At 65.5% G+C, this 18,067-nt stretch overlaps 2 protein-coding genes across 4 annotated transcripts in view; both read left to right on the plus strand.

Moving 5' to 3' along the window:
* Window positions 1-9,953, plus strand: part of LOC142049142 (uncharacterized) — a 55,928-nt gene extending 45,975 nt beyond the window's left edge. The window contains 9 exon segments of the mRNA XM_075076583.1: window positions 932-1,054; window positions 3,317-3,528; window positions 4,703-4,757; window positions 6,216-6,376; window positions 6,456-6,539; window positions 6,611-6,785; window positions 8,767-8,873; window positions 8,875-8,967; window positions 9,693-9,953. Of these exon segments, the coding sequence (XP_074932684.1) occupies window positions 932-1,054; window positions 3,317-3,528; window positions 4,703-4,757; window positions 6,216-6,376; window positions 6,456-6,539; window positions 6,611-6,785; window positions 8,767-8,873; window positions 8,875-8,967; window positions 9,693-9,932 (1,250 nt within the window). The 3' untranslated portion in view covers window positions 9,933-9,953.
* PPP4C (protein phosphatase 4 catalytic subunit) overlaps window positions 1-18,067 on the plus strand; it is a 31,814-nt gene extending 13,747 nt beyond the window's left edge. The window contains exons 1-9 of one of the 3 annotated variants that reach the window (XM_075076603.1): window positions 10,034-10,215; window positions 11,805-11,904; window positions 12,023-12,074; window positions 12,926-12,976; window positions 13,315-13,416; window positions 14,470-14,643; window positions 15,645-15,771; window positions 16,502-16,691; window positions 17,352-18,067. In XM_075076603.1, the coding sequence (XP_074932704.1) occupies window positions 11,807-11,904; window positions 12,023-12,074; window positions 12,926-12,976; window positions 13,315-13,416; window positions 14,470-14,643; window positions 15,645-15,771; window positions 16,502-16,691; window positions 17,352-17,481 (924 nt within the window). In that variant the 5' untranslated portion in view covers window positions 10,034-10,215; window positions 11,805-11,806 and the 3' untranslated portion in view covers window positions 17,482-18,067. Of the gene's footprint in view, window positions 1-10,033; window positions 10,220-11,804; window positions 11,905-12,022; window positions 12,075-12,925; window positions 12,977-13,314; window positions 13,417-14,469; window positions 14,644-15,644; window positions 15,772-16,501; window positions 16,692-17,351 lie in introns of those variants that run through there. The other 2 variants (XM_075076601.1, XM_075076604.1) reach the window with 2 other exon arrangements.

Consider the following 18,067-nt stretch of genomic DNA (forward strand, 5'->3'; position numbering starts at 1 on the left):
TGGTGAAAGGGGCAGATTTGGTGGTAAAAAGGCAGATTTTGATGCCTGGAGGCAGATTTTGGGGTGAAAGGGGCAGATTGGTGGTAAAAGGCAGATTTTGATGCCTGGAGGCAGATTTTTGGATGAAAAGGGGCAGATTTTGGGGTGAAAGGGGCAAATTTGGGGCTAAAAAGGCAGATTTTGATGCCTGGAGGCAGATTTTTGGATGAAAAGGGGCAGATTTTGGGGTGAAAGGAGCAAATGTGGGGCTAAAAAGGCAGATTTTTGGGTGAAACGGTGAGATTTGGGGATGCATGTGGGTCCCACACCATGGGGGTGGAGGCCCTTCCAGGCACCCGGTTTCCTTTCCTTACCCTTGAAATGCCCTTGGGGTTCCCTTGGGGGGGGGGGGGGGGGGGCGGGGCAACCCCACCCACCCGAGGCCCCTCCCTCCCCCCCCTCCCCGCCGCTGGCCCCACCCTGCCCCCCTCCTGGCCCCAGGGTGTCCCCCCCAGCCCCGCCCCGGGGTCCCTCCATTTCCCGCTTGCCTCCTGCTGTGCCCGGACGCCTGGGTGGGTCCCCCCGCACCCCCAAACTCCCAGCTTCCCTTCCCCCCCCACCCCGCAATTTCCCTGGGGTGTCTCCCCTCCCCCCAGACCCCTGGGTGGGCGGGTGTGTGTGTCCTACCTCCCTCCCACCCCCCGAACTTTGGGGTCGTCCCCCCACAGATGCCAGAGATCCCCTAAATTCCCTGGGTGCTGGGGTCCCCCCCAGATGCCTGGGTCCCCCCCCCCCAGGCCCCTGCATCCCCCCCCACCCCCCCCCCCAAACTCCCTGGTGTCCCCATCCCCCCCCCCCCCGCCCGGGGCAGCCATAGGGTCAGGCGCGGCCGTCACGCACGCGGGGGTTATCGTTGCCGCTGATGTCATCGATGTCACTGCTGATGTCACCAGAGCCGCCGCGATGTCCCCACCGGTGCCAGCGCTGACCCCGGAGCAGAAGAAGGAGCTGGCGACCATCGCCCAGCGCATCGTTGCCCCCGGGAAGGGCATCCTGGCTGCCGATGAGTCAACTGGTGGGTGACTGGGAGGGACTGGGAGGGGATTGTGGGGGGGCACTGGGAGTTCCGAGGAAGGGATTGGAAGCCCTGGGAGGGTGCTGGGAACATACTGGGAGGGACTAGGAGGGGACTGGGAGGCACTGGGAGGCACTGGAAACTGCTAGGGGGGGTTAGGAAGCCCTGGGAGGGTGCTGGGAACATACTGGGAAGGACTAGGAGGGGACTGGGATGCACTGGGAAGGGACTGGAGATGCTGGAAACTGCTGGGAGGGGATTAGGAAGCACTGGGAGGGTGCTGGGACACACTGGGAAGTGACTGGGAGACTCTGGGAACTACTAGGAGGGTTAGGAAGCCCTGGGAGGGTGCTGGGAATGTACTGGTAGGGACTAAGGGGACTGGATGCACTGGGAGGGACTGGAACCCACTGGGAGGGGATTAGGAAGTACTGGGAGGGACTGGGACAGGGTGGAGGGGCACTGGGACACACTAGGAGAACAGGAAGCACTGGGAAACTACTGGAACCACTGGGGCAGCATCAGACAGCTACTGGGAGCTACTGGCAAACCCCGGGACAACTGAGGGTTACTGGCAAACCCTGGGGAGAGCACTGGGATGGCACTGGGACCTACTGGGAGACCCCAAAGCTGGACGGGGAACTACTGGGAGCTACTGGGAGGCACTAGGACAGCACCTGGGAGTACTGGGAGCAACTGGGAGGCACTGGGAGCTTGCAGGGAGCCTGGCCAAGCACCCAAGTGCCCTCAGGTGGTACTGGGAGGCACTGGGGCAGCACCAGGAGGGCAGTGGGCCATACTGGTCTATACTGGTCTGAACTGGTTTATACTGGGACGGTGGCTCGGAGCATTGCATAGCATCTGAGAATTTCAAGGTGGCAGAAGGGGGTACTGGGAGCTACTGGGAGGCACTGGGACAGCACCAGGAGGGCAGTGGGACATACTGGTCTGACTGGTTTATACTGGATGGTGTCTGAGAGCATCACAAAGCATCTGAGGATTTCATGGGGGTTCCTGAGAGCTCGTGGAACAGCACTGGGAGATACTGGGAGGCACTAGGACAGCATCAGGAGACCAGTGGGCCATACTGGGCCATACTGGTCTGAACTGGTTTATACTGGGATGGTGTCTGGGAGCATGGCAAAGAGTCTGAGAACTTTAGGGTGGCACCAGGGAGTTCCTGAGAGCTCCTGGAGCAGCACTGGGAGCTACTGGGAGGCACTGGGAGCTTGCAGGGAGCCTGGCCAAGCACCCGAGTGCCCTGAGGTGATACTGGGAGGCACTGGGACAGCACCAGGAGGGCAGTGGGCCATAGTGGTCTGAACTGGTTTGTACTGGGGTGGTGTCTGGGAGCGTCACAGAGCATCTGAGGATTTCATGGGGTTCCTGAGAGCTCGTGGAGCTGCACTGGGAGATACTGGGACCCCTTGGGGCAGCACCAGGAGAGCAGTCGTGGTTACTGAGCTGAACTGGGAGTAACTGGTTTATACTGGGATGGTGGCTCGGAGCATCGCAGAGTGTCTGAGGACTTTAAGGTGGCAGCAGGGGGTTCCTGGGAGCTCCTGGAGCCACACTGGGAGCTACTGGGAGGCACTGGGACAGCACCAGGAGACCAGTGGGTCATACTGGGCCATACTGGGCTGAACTGGTTTGTACTGGGATGCTGTCTGGGAACACTGGAGAGGTCTGAGGACTTTAAGGTGGTAGCAGGGGGTTTCTGAGAGCTCCTGGAGCTGCACTGGGAGCTACTGGGACAGCACTAGGAGATCAGTGGGTCATACTGGGCTGTAATGGGCTGAACTGGTTTATACTGGGATGGTGTCTGAGAGCATCGCAAATTGTCCGGGAACTTCAAGGGGGCTCCTGAGAGCTTCTGGAGCCGCACTGGGACAGCACCAGGAGACCAGTGCGCCATATTGGGCTATACTGGTTTATACTGGGATGGTGGGTGGGAGCATCACCAAGAGTCTGAGAGCTTCAAGGGGCTTCTGAGAGCTCCTGGAGCAGCACTGGGAGCTACTGGGATGCACTGAGAGAGCCCCAGGAGACCAGTGGGCCATACTGGGGCCATACTGGTCTGAACTGGTTTATACTGGGATGGTGTCTGGGAGCATGGCAAAGAGTCTGAGAACTTTAGGGTGGCACCAGGGAGTTCCTGAGAGCTCCTGGAGCAGCACTGGAGCTACTGGGATGCACTGAGAGAGCCCCAGGAGGGCAGTGGGCCATACTGGGACTGAACTGGTTTATACTGGGGGGGCGCAGGCAGCATCGCCAAGCGGCTGAGCTCGGTGGGGGCGGAGAACACGGAGGAGAACCGCCGCTGGTACCGGCAGCTGCTCTTCACGGCCGACAGCCGCGTGGACCCCTGCATCGGCGGCGTCATCCTCTTCCACGAGACCCTCTACCAGAAGGCGGACGACGGGCGCCCCTTCCCCCAGGTCATCCGCAGCAAGGGCGCCCTCGTCGGCATCAAGGTGGGGGCGCGGGGACGTTGGGGACGGCGGGGGGACATGGGGGCGTCGGGGGACATGGGGGCGTCGGGGGACATGGGGGCGTTGGGGCCTTGGGGACGCTGGGGCCTTGGTGCTCCTTGACATGGGTCAACCACATTGAGAGGGTCTTGGTGGTGTCAAGGTGGGGACACTGGGGGGGGACATGGGGACGCTGGGGGGGGACATGGGGACATTGGGGGACACGGGGGTGTTTTGAGACTTGGGGACGTTGGGGCCTTGGGTCCTCCTTGACATGGGTCAACCACATCGAGAGGGTCTTGGTGGTGTCAAGGTGGGGACATGGGGGGGACACGGGGACACTGGGGGGGACACAGGGGTGTTGAGACTTGGGGACGTTGGGGCCTTGCGTGCTCCTTGACATGGTCAACCACATTGAGAGGGTCTTGGTGGCGTCAAGGTGGGGACATGGGGGGGCCTTGGGGACATCAGAGGCCTTGGGGACACGGGGACATTGGGGGTCACAGGGGTGTTGTGAGGCTTGGGGACCTTGGGAGCCTTGGGTGCTCCTTGACTTGGGTCAACCTCATCAAGAGGGTCTTGGTGGTGTCAAGGGGGGGACAACAGGGGCCTTGGGACACCAGAGGGGACACGGGGACATTGGGGGACACGGGGGTGTCAGGGGACTTGGGGACGTTGGGGCCTTGGGTGCTCCTTGACATGGGTCAACCTCATCAAGAGGGTCTTGGTGGTGTCAAGGTGGGGACATTGGAGGGACACGTGGGGGAACCCAGGGATGTTGGGGGCCTTGGGGACACCTTGGGGACATTGTGGGGACATGGGGGTGTCGGGAGACTTGGGGACGTTTGGGGCCTTGGTTGCTCCTTGCCTTGGGTCAGCCACATCGAGAGGGTCTCGGTGGTGTCAAAGTGGGGACATTGGGGGGGACATGGGATGTTGGGGGGCCTTGGGGACATTGGAGGGACACCTTGGGGACATTGGGGGGACCTTGGGATGTTGAGAGGGATCTTGATCGCCTTGTCCCTTGAGGGGGACATTGGGGACACTGGGGTTCCCCAGGGGACGTGGGGGTGATGCCCGGCTGTGGGGATGCAGGTTGGGGGGGGGAGGGCATTGTGGGGACAGGGGGGACGTGGCCAGTGCCCCGGTGGCCCCAGTGACGTGTCCCCGTCCCCAGGTGGACAAGGGGGTTGTGCCCCTGGCTGGCACCAATGGCGAGACCACGACCCAGGGTGAGTGACAGCGCGGCCCCGCCCCGAGGCCACCACGGCGTCCCCATCCCTCGTGTCACCCCCCGCCCCGAGGCCACCACGGCGTCCCCATCCCTCGTGTCACCCCCGCCCCGGGGCCACCACGGCGTCCCCATCCCTCGTGTCACCCCCGCCCTGATGCCACCACGTGGTCCCCATCCCTCGTTGTCACCCCCACTCCTGAAGCCACCACGGCGTCCCCATCCTCGTGTCACCCCAACCCTGATGCCACCACAGTGTCCCCATCCCTGATGCCACCTCTGAGCCCCACCAGTGTCCCCACGCCTGATGCCACCACGGCGTCCCCATCCCTGGTGTCACCCCCACCCCTGATGGCACCACGGCGTCCCCATCCCTCGTGTCACCCCCGCCCCGGGGCCACCACGGCGTCCCCATCCCTCGTGTCACCCCCGCCCCGGGGCCACCACGGCGTCCCCATCCCTCGTGTCACCCCCAACCCTGATGCCACCACAGTGTCCCCATCCCTGATGCCACCTCTGAGCCCCACCAGTGTCCCCACTCCTGATGCCACCACAGCGTCCCCATCCCTGATGCCACCCCTGAGCCCCACCAGTGTCCCCACTCCTGATGCCACCACAGCGTCCCCATCCCTCGTATCACCCCCGCCCCGAGGCCACCATGGCGTCCCCATCCCTCGTGTCACCCCCGCCCCGATGCCACCACGGCGTCCCCATCCCTCGTGTCACCCCAGCCCCTGATGCCACCACGGCGTCCTGATCCCTGGTGTCACCCCCGCCCCTGATGCCACCGCGGCGTCCCCATCTCTCGTGTCACCCCCACCCCTGATGCCACCACGGCGTCCTGATCCCTGGTGTCACCCCCCGCCCCTGATGCCACCACGGCGTCCCCATCTCTTGTGTCACCCCCACCCTTGATGCCACCACGGCGTCCCCATCCCTCCTGTCACCCCCGCCCCTGATGCCACCATGGCATCCCCATCCCTCGTGTCACCCCCACCCCGAGGCCACCACGACGTCCCCATCCCTCGTGTCACCCCCGCCCCTGATGCCTCCACGGCGTCCCCATCCCTCGTGTCACCCCCACCCCGAGGCCACCACGGCGTCCCCATCCCTCGTGTCACCCCCGCCCCTGATGCCTCCACGGCGTCCCCATCCCTGATGCCACCCTGAGGCCCATCAGTGTCCCCACCCCTGATGCCACCACAGTGTCCCCATCCCTCATGTCACCCCCACCCCTGATGCCACCGTGATGTCCCATGCCTTGTGTCACCCCCACCTTTGATGCCACCATGGTGTCCCCATCCTGATGCCACCCCCGCCCCAGATACCACCACAGCGCCCTCATCCATGATGCCTCCCTCACGCCACCACCGTGTCCCCGCCCCTCCCGTCACCCCGCCCCGTCACGCCGGCCCCGCCCGGCCCCGCCCGCCACCGACGCCCGCCGCGCCCCCCGCAGGGCTGGACGGGCTGATGGAGCGCTGCGCCCAGTACAAGAAGGACGGGGCCGACTTCGCCAAGTGGCGCTGCGTCCTCAAGATCTCCGAGCACACGCCCACGCGCCTGGCCATCATGGAGAACGCCAACGTCCTCGCCCGCTACGCCAGCATCTGCCAGCAGGTCCCCTCCCCGTGTCCCCCCTCCCCCATGTCCCCCGACGTCCCCCGACGTCCCGTGACGTCCCCCCTTGTCCCCGCAGAACGGCATCGTCCCCATCGTGGAGCCCGAGATCCTCCCGGACGGTGACCATGACCTGAAGCACTGCCAATACGTGACTGAGAAGGTGGGTGACGTCCCCGTCGCGTCCCCAAAGTGTCCCCAACGTGTCCCCCGCTGACGTCCCTGCGTCCCCAGGTGCTGGCGGCCGTCTACAAGGCGCTGAGCGACCACCACGTCTACCTGGAGGGGACGTTGCTGAAGCCCAACATGGTGACGCCGGGCCACGCCTGTACCAAGAAGTACAGCCCCGAGGAGATCGCCATGGCAACCGTCACCGCGCTGCGCCGCACCGTGCCCCCCGCCGTCCCCGGTCAGTGCCACCGCGGCCCCTGTCCCCGTGGGGTCACCATCCCCATAGTTGTGCCCTCATGGTGTCCCCGTGGTGTCCCTGTCCCCGTGGCCACGTCCCCGTGGTGTCACCATGCCCATATTCACGTCCCCATGGTGTCCCCATTCCTGTGGCCACGTCCCCGTGGTGTCACCATCCCCATAGTTGTGCCCTCATGGTGTCCCCACGCCCATGGCAGCATCCCCGTGGTGTCCCTGTCCCCGTCGCCACGTCCCCGTGGTGTCCTCACGCCCATGGCAGTGTCCCCGTGGTGATACCATGCCCATATTCACGTCCCCGTGGTGTCCCTGTCCCCGTGGCCACGTCCCCGTGGGGTCACCATCCCCATAGTTGTGCCCTCATGGTGTCCTCACGCCCATGGCAGCGTCCCCGTGGTGTCCCTGTCCCCGTGGCCACGTTCCCATGGTGTCACCATCCCCATAGTTGTGCCCTCATGGTGTCCTCACACCCATGGCAGTGTCCCCGTGGTGTCCCTGTCCCCGTGGCCACGTCCCCATGGTGTCACCATCCCCATAGTTGTGCCCTCATGGTGTCCTCACACCCATGGCAGTGTCCCCGTGGTGTCCCTGTCCCCGTGGCCATGTCCCCATGGTGTCACCATCCCCATAGTTGTGCCCTCATGGTGTCCTCACACCCATGGCAGTGTCCCCGTGGTGTCCCTGTCCCCGTGGCCACGTCCCCATGGTGTCACCATCCCCATAGTTGTGCCCTCATGGTGTCCTCACACCCATGGCAGCGTCCCCATGGTGTCCCTGTCCCCGTGGCCACGTCCCCGTGGGGTCACCATCCCCGTAGTTGTGCCCTCATGGTGTCCCCACGCCCATGGCAGCGTCCCCATGGTGTCCCTGTCCCCGTGGCCACATTGCCATGGTGTCACCATGCCCGTGGCCATGTTCTTCTGGTGTCCCCGTCCCTGGATTCAGGCCCCCATGGTGTCCCCATGCCCATAAGCTGTGTCCCCATGGTGTCCCTGTCCCATCCCCACGTCCTCGTGGTGTCCCCATGGTGTCCCCATGCCCATTGTGGTGTCCCCATCCCCATGGTGTCACTGTCCCCATGGTGTCCCCGCGCCCATAGCTGTGTCCCGTGGTGTCCCTGTCCCCATCCCCACGTCCTCGTGGTGTCCCCATGGTGTCCCCGTGCCCATTGTGGTGTCCCCATCCCATGGTATCCCCATGCCCATTGTGGTGTCCCCGTCCCATGGTGTCCCTTGGTGTCCCTGTCCCCATCCCACGTCCTCGTGGTGTCCCCATGGTGTCCCCATGCCCACTGTGGTGTCCCTGTGCCTATGGTGTCCCCACACCCATAGCTGTGTCCCCATGGTGTCCCTGTCCCCATGGTGTCCCCACGCCCATAGCTGTGTCCCCATGGTGTCCCTGTCCCCATCCCCACGTCCTCGTGGTGTCCCCCTGGTGTCCCATGCCCACTGTGGTGTCCCCGTCCCCATGGTGTCCCCACGCCCATAGCTGTGTCCCCGTGGTGTCCCTGTCCCCATGGTGTCCCCACACCCATAGCTGTGTCCCCGTGGTGTCCCCGTCCCCATGGTGTCCCCACGCCCACAGCTGTGTCCCCGTGGTGTCCCTGTCCCCATCCCCACGTCCTCGTGGTGTCCCCCTGGTGTCCCCATGCCCACTGTGGTGTCCCCGTCCCCATGGTGTCCCACGCCCATAGCTGTGTCCCCGTGGTGTCCCTGTCCCCATCCCCACGTCCTCATGCCATAGCTGTGTCCCCATGGTGTCCCCGTCCCCATGGTGTCCCCACACCCATAGCTGTGTCCCCATGGTGTCCCTGTCCCCATCCCCACGTCCTCGTGGTGTCCCCCTGGTGTCCCCATGCCCACTGTGGTGTCCCCCGTCCCCATGGTGTCCCCACGCCCATAGCTGTGTCCCCGTGGTGTCCCTGTCCCCATCCCCCGCCCGCTGACCCCGCCCGCCCCCCGCAGGCATCACGTTCCTGTCGGGGGGGCAGAGCGAGGAGGAGGCGTCGCTCAACCTCAACGCCATCAACCGGTGCCCGCTGGCGCGGCCCTGGGCCCTCACCTTCTCCTACGGGGCGGGCGCTGCAGGCCTCCGCGCTGCGCGCCTGGGCCGGCAAGAAGGACAACACCAAGGCGGCCCAGGAGGAGTACGTCAAGAGGGCCCTGGTAGGTGACCGTCACCTCCTGGGGACGTCTGGGCTGGGGACGGGTGGACAGGAGAGGGTCGGGGGTTCTGGTGGGTCACCGTGGTGACGTCGGAGGGTTGGGGGATCGGAGGGTGGGACGTGGGGACAGGGTGAGGCACGAGGTGGGCCAGGAGACCATCAAGGGGTTCTGGTGGGTCACCGTGGGGACGTCGGAGGGTTGGGGGTTCTTGGTGGGGACAGGGAGAGGCACGAGGTGGGCCAGGAGACCATCAAGGGTTCTGGTGGGTCACCGTGGGGACGTCGGAGGGTTGGGGGTTCTTGGGTGGGGACAGGGAGAGGCACGAGGTGGGCCAGGAGAACATCAAGGGGTTCTGGTGGGTCACTGTGGGGACATCGGAGGGTTGGGGGATCTTGGGTGGGGACGTGGGGACAGGGTGGCCCAGGAGGAGAAGGTCAAGAAGTTCTGGTGGGTCACCGTGGGGACGTCGGAGGGTTGGGGGTTCTTGGGTGGGGACAGGGAGAGGCATGAGGTGGGCCAGGAGAACATCATGGGGTTTTGGTGGGTCACCATGGGGACGTCGGGGAGTTGGGGGATCTTGTGGGGGGCCGCGTCTCCGCAGCCCCACGCACCTCCGGGTGGTGGCACCATCATCGGCGGGCGGGGCCGGGCGGGGCCGGGCGGTGCCACCGGCCACACCTCTGACCCCCCCTCCCCCATCTCCCCCCTCCCCCCCCCCCCCCCAGGCCAACTCCCAGGCCTGCCAGGGCAAATACACCCCCAGCGGCCCGGCGGGCGCAGCCGCCAGCGAATCCTCTTCGTCTCCAACCACGCCTACTGACGCGTCACGCCGACGTCACGCCAGCGTCACGCCAGCGCCGAGACACTCCCAGCCCCTCCCCCCCCACCCCGCAACCATTTTGTCCCCGCCCCCCCTCCTTGTGAACGCCCACCCCCCCCCCCCCCCCCCCCCCGCAGGACAATAAAATGGCGGCGGCCTGAGCAAAGGGGGCCCCGGATTTGGGGGGGTCGGGGGGACCCCGGGGGGCCGCGAAATTCGGGGGGGGGGGGGGGGGGGGGCGACGACGGATGGACGGACGGACGGACAGACGTGGGGCAGGCGCGGGGTGGGGGGAACTCTCGCTCTCAGGCCCCGCCTCTTCACTGCGACACTTCCTACCGGCAGCTGCACTTCCGTTTCCGGGCGGAAGGGGGGCCGGCCCGGAAGTGACGCGCAGCTGTGGCGGCGGCGGCGAAGGGTCGCGGCCGGTGGGTGCGGAGGGGCCCTGGGAGGGGGTTGTGGGGCGGTGGGGGAGGGTGTGGGGCGGCTCGGGGGGGGCTGGGGGGGCATCTATGGGGCAGCGGGGGCTGCTGGTGGGCAGCTTCGTGGGGCCGGCGGGGTTGTGGGGGAGGCGGGTGGTTATGGGGGGCGGGGTTGTGGGGCCGAGGGGCTCTTGGGGTGTGGGGGGTTGTTGTGGGGCAGATGTGTGGGGCTGGGGGGTTATGGGTGTAGAAGGCAGTTATGGGGGGCGGGGGGTGGCTGTAGGTCGCAGTTGTGGGGCCACGGGGGTGTTGGGGTGGTTGTGGGGCTGGGAGTGTTATGGGGGCCGGGGGGGTTGGCGTTCCGAGGGGTGCTGGGGGGGGGCTACAGGGCTCTTTTGGGCTCACAGGGACCCCGTGTGGGGCAGCTATGGGGGGCTGGGGTAATTGGAGATCCTGTGGGGCAGTTTGGACCCCCATAGGGTGGCTGGCGCCCCATGGGACGCGTGTGGGGCAGTTCGGGTCCCTGTAGGGCAGCTATGGACTCCATGGGGCACTTGTGGGGCAGCTTGGGACCCCATAGGGCGATTGGACTCTCATGGAGTATTTGTGGGGCAGTTGGGGACCCTGTGGGGCAGTTAAGGGCCCCCACAGGGTGGGTGGAGCCCCGTAGGGCAGTTGTGGGGCAGTTCAGGACCCCATGGGGCAGTTTAGGAGCCCCATAGGGTGGTTGGAGCCCCATGGGACACTTGTGGGGGGTAGTTTGGGACCTCCGTGGGGTAGGCAAGGGCCTCTAAAGGGTGGTTGGACCCCCACAGGGCACTTACGGGGCAGCTGGGGTCCGTGTGGGGCAGTGAGGAGCCCCCGTAGGGCAGCTACAGACCTGTGGCGCAGTTATGGACCCCCATAGGGTGGCTGGAGCCTCACTTGACACTTGTGGGGCAGCTACGGACCCCATGCGGCACTTGTGGGGCAGTTGGGGACCTTGTAGGGCAGTGAGGGACCCCCATGGAGCAGTTAAGGGTCCCCATAGGGTCGTTGGAGCCCCGTGGGGCACTTGTGGGGCAGCTGGGGACCCTCTGGGGCAGGTAAGGACCCCCATAGGGCGGTTAGAGCCCCATGAGGCACCTGTGGGGCAGTTTGGCCCCCCCATAGGGTGGCGGGAGCTTTTCAGGGCACTTGTGGGGCACTTTCGTACCCCATGGGGTGGTGTGAGCTCCGTGGAGCAGTTTGGGACCTCTGTAGAGCAGTTGGAGACCCACAGGGCACTTGTGGGGCAGTTACAGACACCTATGGAGTGGTGGGAGCCCCAGGGGACGCTTGTGGGGCAGTTACAGATGCCTGTGGGGCGGCGGGAGCCCCACGGGGCACTTGTGCGGCAGTTACGGACCCCCATAGGGTGGCAGGAGCCCCACAGGGATTTTGGGGGGCAGTTACGGACCCCCATAGCGTGGTGGGAGCCATACAGGGCACTTGCGGGGCAGTTAGGAACCCCACGGGGCACTTGTGGGGCAGTTAGGGACCCCCACAGGACGGCGGGAGCCCCATGGGGCACTTGGGGGCAGCCCGGGGGGGGCTGACCGCGGGCTGTGCCCCAGCCATGGGGGAGCTGAGCGACCTGGACCGGCAGATCGAGCAGCTGCGGCGCTGCGAGCTCATCAAGGAGAGCGAGGTCAAGGCCCTCTGCGCCAAGGCCCGGTAATTAAGCCCCCCCTCCGGGGTAATTACCCCCCCCGGCATAATTACCCCCCCACCGCAGGGTAATTAGTTCATCCTGGGGGTAAATCATTGCCCCCCCCCCCTGTTTTATCCCCAGGGAGATCTTGGTGGAGGAGAGCAACGTCCAGCGGGTCGACTCCCCTGTCACTGTGAGTTGGGGGGCGCGTGGAGGGGGCTGGAGGGGGGGGTTTGCAGGACGGATGTGGGGGGCTGGGGTTGGATATGGGGGGCTGGAGGAGAGATGTGGGGGGCTGGGAGTGCAAATGGGGGCCTGGAGGAGAGATGTAGAGGGGTGGGGAGCAGATACGGGGGGCTGGGTGTGCATATGAGAGGCTATGGGGCGGATGTGGGGGGCTGGAGGGGAGATATGGGTATCTGGGAGTGCATATGTGGGGTTGGGGGTGCATGTGGGGCCCTGCGGGTCAGATTTTGGGGGCTTGGGGGTGCTATGGGGGCTTGGGGGTAGCTGGGGAGGTCTAAGAGGTACATATGGGAGTAGACATGGGGGGCTGGAGGGGAGATGGGGGGGGGCCGGGGGCAGATGCGGGGGGCTGGGGGGACAGATGAGGGGCTGGGGGGTGCTAATGGGGACTTGGGGGTACCTGGGGGGGTTTAAGCAGTGCAGATGGGGTAGTTGGGGGGTGTGTGTGGGGGTCTGGAGAACAGACGTGGGGGTTGGGGGTGCATGTGGGGGGCTGAGGGGGCCTAAGGGGTGCGTATGGGGGGTGGATGTGGGGGCCGGAGGTGACATGGGGGGTGGGGGACAGGTATGGGGGGCTGGGAGGTGGATCTAGGGGGGCAGCCATGGGGGCTGGGGGGCAAGTATGGGGCTGGGGGGGCTCTGGGGAGCAGATGTGGGGGTAGAGAGTGAGCTGGGGGTTGGGGGAAGCTCTTGGGGGCAGATGGGGGGTGTTTGGGGGAGCAGACCCAGAAGCTTGGGGGGCAGTGGGGGGTCCCGGGGGCACTTGTGGGGCTCAGACCCCCCCCCATTTCCCCCCAGGTGTGCGGTGACATCCATGGGCAGTTCTATGATCTCAAGGAGCTCTTTAGGGTGAGCTGCCCCCACCCCCGGACCCCCAAGTGCCCCCCTCAAACCTGCGCCCCACGTGGTTCCTGACAGACCCCCAACTCCTAAGTGTTCTCCCGGACCCCTAAGCGCCCCCCAACCACCCCCCATGCCCCCCAGCTGTGCCCCCACCCTCTAAGCAACCCACTGTGCCCCCCAACCACCCTCTTAACTGCCCCAGTGCCCCCAACCGTACCCTCATCTGCCCCCCAACCAGTCTCACGCCCCATAAGTGCCCCCTCACCCCCTTAGCACACCCCAATTTCCCCCTTATTGCCCCCCCATGCCCCCCAAGCGCCCCCTAAGCACCCCCTGCCCCCCAGGTTGGGGGGGACGTCCCCGAGACCAATTACCTGTTCATGGGGGACTTCGTGGATCGGGGCTTCTACAGCGTCGAGACCTTCCTCCTGCTGCTGGCGCTCAAGGTGGGTCCTGGGGGGCACCCTGGGGGTCCTGGGTGGGGGGTCCAGTGGGGTCCCAGGCACTGGGGGGACCTGGGTGCCTGGGGGGGCACCCACAGGGGGCACTCAGGCATTGGGGGGGTACCCAGAGGGGACCCAGGCCTTGCGGGGGGGACTCGGAATGGGGGGCAGGTGACCAGTGAGGGGTCCCAGGTGTCTGGGGGGGCTCCCAGGTGTTTGGGTGGGGCACCCAGAGGGGTCTCAGGTGTCTGGGGGGGATGCAGAGGGGACCTGGGGGGCTCCCAGGTGTTTGGGGGGGGCACCCAGAGGGGTCTCAGGTGTCTGGGGGGGACGCAGAGGGGACCTGGGGGGCTCCCAGGTGTTTGGGGGGGGCACCCAGAGGGGTCTCAGGTGTCTGGGGGGGATGCAGAGGGGACCTGGGGGGCTCCCAGGTGTTTGGGGGGGGCACCCAGAGGTGACCGAGATGTGTGTGGGGGATCCAGATAGGACCCAGTGAGGACCCAGATGTTTGGGGGGGGACCCAGATGGGACCCCGGCATCCAGGGAGGGGTCCCAGGTGTTTGGGGGGGATGCAGAGGGGACCCAGAGGGGTCTCAGGTGTCTGGGGGGGGCACCCAGAGGGGTCCCAGGTGTTTGGGGGGGATGCAGAGGGGACCCAGAGGGGTCTCAGGTGTCTGGGGGGGGCACCTAGAGGGGTCCCAGGTGTCTGGGGGGAACGCAGAGGGGACCTGGGGGGCTCCCAGGTGTCTGGGGGGGGCACCCAGAGGGGTCCCAGGTGTCTGGGGGGGGCACCCAGAGGGTTCCCAGGTGTCTGGGGGGAACGCAGAGGGGACCTGGGGGGCTCCCAGGTATTTGGGGGGGGGACCCATATGGGACTCCGGCATCCAGGGAGGGGTCCCAGGTGTTTGGGGGGGGACACCCGGTTGTCTGTGGAGGAGCACCCAAGTGTCCAGAGGGGGACCTGGGGGGCTCCCACGCATCTGGGGGGGGGGGGGGGAGGGTGTGTGTGTACCCCGAGGGTACCTGGGCGCGGCCCGACGCGTGCGGGCGTGGCAGGTGCGTTACCCCGACCGCATCACGCTGATCCGCGGCAACCACGAGAGCCGCCAGATCACCCAGGTGTACGGCTTCTACGACGAGTGCCTGCGCAAGTACGGCTCCGTCACCGTCTGGCGCTACTGCACCGAGATCTTCGACTACCTCAGCCTCTCCGCCATCATCGACGGCAAGGTGGGCACGCTAAGGGCACGCTAAGGGCACGCTAAGGGCACGCTAAGGGCGGGAGGGGGCAGCGGGAGCTGCGTGCGAGGGGGCTACGCCGGCAGCTTCGCTCTCGGCAGCCCCGTTGCCGTTGTGGAACGCTCTGCGAGCACGCTGGGATATCCGAAGACACGCTAAGCACACGCTAAGACACGTTAAGGGCACGCTAGAGGCATACAAGTGTAGAGGCATGTATGTTTATGGGAGCTGCGCCGGTAGCTTTGCTCTTTGCAGCGTCAATCCCATCACTGATCGCTCAAGAAGCATGTTGCAGCGTGCTGAGATATGTTAGGACGTGCTCCGGACATGCTAAGGTCATGCTAAGTACATGCAGGGCACGGGGATGCATCTAGGGCTCCTCGTGGGGAGGTTACGCCGGCAGCTTCCCTCTTGGCGGCTCCGTTGCCATCGTGGAACACTCTGTGAACGCGCTGGGATGGGTTAGGACACGCTAAGCCCATGTTTAGGACATGTTAAGTCATGCTAAGCACATGTGGAGCTGTGGGGAGGCGTCAGGGGCTGCATGTTGGGGGTTTTGCACCAGCAGCTTCGCTCTCTGCAGCCCTGTCGCCACCGTGGAACGCTCTCTGAGCACGCTGGGATGGGTTAGGACACGCTAAGCACACGTTAAGGACACGCTAGGACATGCTAAGCACATGCAAAGGCACGGGGAGGCTCCTGCGGCTGCATGTTGGGGGGGGGGGGGGGGGTTGCGCCAGCAGCTTTGCTCTCTGCAGCCTCGTGGACAGCATGATGAGCACGTGGGGACATGGTAAAGACACGTTATGACACGCTAAGGACACGTTAAACACACGTTAAGCGCATGTAGGGGTGCGGAATGGCTCCTGGGGCTGCGTTTGGGGGGTGCTGCGGGGGGGGTCTGGTCGCCCTGGGGTCCCCCCCAGCCGCTCGGGACGGAGGGTGGGGGTGTGCGGGCATCGCACACGCTAAGCACACGTGTGTCCACACAGATCTTCTGCGTGCACGGGGGCCTCTCGCCCTCCATCCAGACGCTAGACCAGATCCGCACCATCGACCGCAAGCAGGAGGTGCCCCACGACGGCCCCATGTGTGACCTCCTCTGGTCCGACCCCGAGGGTAGGTCCCGCACACGCGTGTTGGCACGTGTCCCGCCCTGCGGCCCCGCCCGCCGGGCCCTCGGGTCGTGCCCCATGGCCTCCCCGCCGCCATCGGGGTGGCCCCGTCACTTGGGGTGACGGGTGACACGTGTGTGGGTTGCGTGTTGCCATGTAGAGGGGCCAGGCTGGGGCGTGTGGCTCCGTGTGGCACACGTGTGACTCCTTCAGTCATATTGGGCCGGTCATGTGACGCACGCGATACCATGACATGTGGCTACGTGTGACACGCGTGTGGGTCGCATGTGCTCACGCGTGCTCCAGCCTGGCCCGTGTGGCCTCAGGTGACATACGTGTGACCACACGGCCACGCCGGGGTTGGTGCGTATTACACGTATGTGACCCCACGGCCACATCGGGCCGTTCCACGTGACACACGGGGACACGTGTGACACATGGGGGTCTGGGGTGGTGGGACACATGGCAGTCACGCGTGGTGGCTCTGTGTGACATGTATGGCCACGCCCAGCTGTTCCATGTGACACATGTGACCCCACGGCCACGCTGGGCTGTTCCACGTGACGTGTGGACACACGTAGCACGCGTGTGGGTCACGTGTCCCCGCACGCAGCCCCCGATCTGACCCACTGGGCTCAATACAACGCACGCGTGACCCCCCCCTCCGCACTGCCCAGCCCCACGGGACCCCCCCCGCCCGTCCCTCGTGTGACACGCGTGTGGCGTGTCGGCAGACACGACGGGCTGGGGCGTGTCCCCGCGGGGGGCCGGGTACCTGTTCGGCAGCGACGTGGTGGCCCAGTTCAACGCCTCCAACGACATCGACATGATCTGCCGGGCTCACCAGCTCGTCATGGAGGGCTACAAGTGGCACTTCAACGAGACCGTCCTCACCGTCTGGTCTGCCCCCAACTACTGTTACAGGTCAGCCACACGCTAAGGACACGCTAAGGCGACGTGGGGCGAGGGGGCGGGGCAGCGGGACATGGCAGAGGGCTGCTGGTGGCACCAGAACGGGAGCATTCTCCTTGTCTGTTTGGGCTGGGATTGATGGTGGGGGTCTTGACACGCTAAGCACATGCTGAGAACATGCTAAGGTGTGGGAAGGGTGTGGGGTGAAGGGTCACGGGGTAGGGGGACACCAGTGGACGGTGAGTGGCACTCGAACAGGACCATTCTCATCATGGGGTTGGCCACAACTATTACTGCTGATGAGTCTCAACATGCTAAGGACATGCTAAGTACATGCTTAAGTGTGCTGGGACGTGTGGTGGGAGAAGGGGGGGACGCAGGTGGGCACCAAATGGCGCTTGAACGGGACCGTCCTTGTCACGCAGTCGGCCACCGACTGCTCCTCTGGGTGAGCTGACGTGCTAAGTACATGCTAATGACATGCTAAGTACATGCTAATGCCATGCTAAGGACACACTAGGACGTGTGACAAGGGGATACAGGGTAGGGGGGGACGTTTGGGGGCTCTGACTCTTGAAGGGGACCCACTTCATCATGAGGTTGGCCTGGCTGCTCCAGGCATGTCACCGCGCGCACGCCAAGCACACGCTGAGTACACGCTTTGCCCGGCAGGTGCGGGAACGTGGCGGCCATTTTGGAGCTGGACGAGCACCTGCAGAAGGAATTCATCATCTTCGAGGCGGCGCCGCAGGAGACGCGGGGGATCCCCTCCAAGAAGCCGGTGGCCGACTACTTCCTGTGACCCCCCCCGGCCCCGCCCACATCCCCAACGGGTCACCCGTGTCCCCTGGGGCCACCTAGGGCCACGCCAGGGTCCCCCGCGTTCGTGGGAGACGTGGGATGTCTCCTCCAAGATGGCCGCTGCAGGTGGCATCTCGGGAGGTTTGGAGACATCACCGTGTTCTTTGTCCCCTCCCAGGCCACCACGGTGTCACCCGTGTCCCCTGGGGTCACCTAGAGCCACCCCAGGGCCGCCATGTCCCCAGGAGATGTGGGGATGTCCCTTCCAAGATGGCCGCCGCTGGTGGCATCTCGGGGACAGTGTCCCTTCTGGGGCCACCACGGTGTCACCCGTGTCCCCTGGGGTCACCTCGAGCCACACCCCAAAGTAGCCTTGTCCTCTCCTGTCGTCCCCCTCGGGTCACCATCCCTTGGGGACACCCTGGTCCCCTTCACGTCCCTTGGGGACACCCCATGACCCTTTGGGCCCCCCCCCAGGGTGGTCCCTTCCCCGCCCCCACCCCCGCCCGTGCGTGTTTTGGGGTAAAAACGGGAATTTTTTTCGATGCCGTTTGTGCTCCTTTTAGATAAAAAAAACATGAAAAACA

The sequence above is a fragment of the Phalacrocorax aristotelis genome, chromosome 32 (assembly GCF_949628215.1).
Source record: "Phalacrocorax aristotelis chromosome 32, bGulAri2.1, whole genome shotgun sequence".
NCBI classification, from domain to species: Eukaryota; Metazoa; Chordata; class Aves; order Suliformes; family Phalacrocoracidae; genus Phalacrocorax; species Phalacrocorax aristotelis.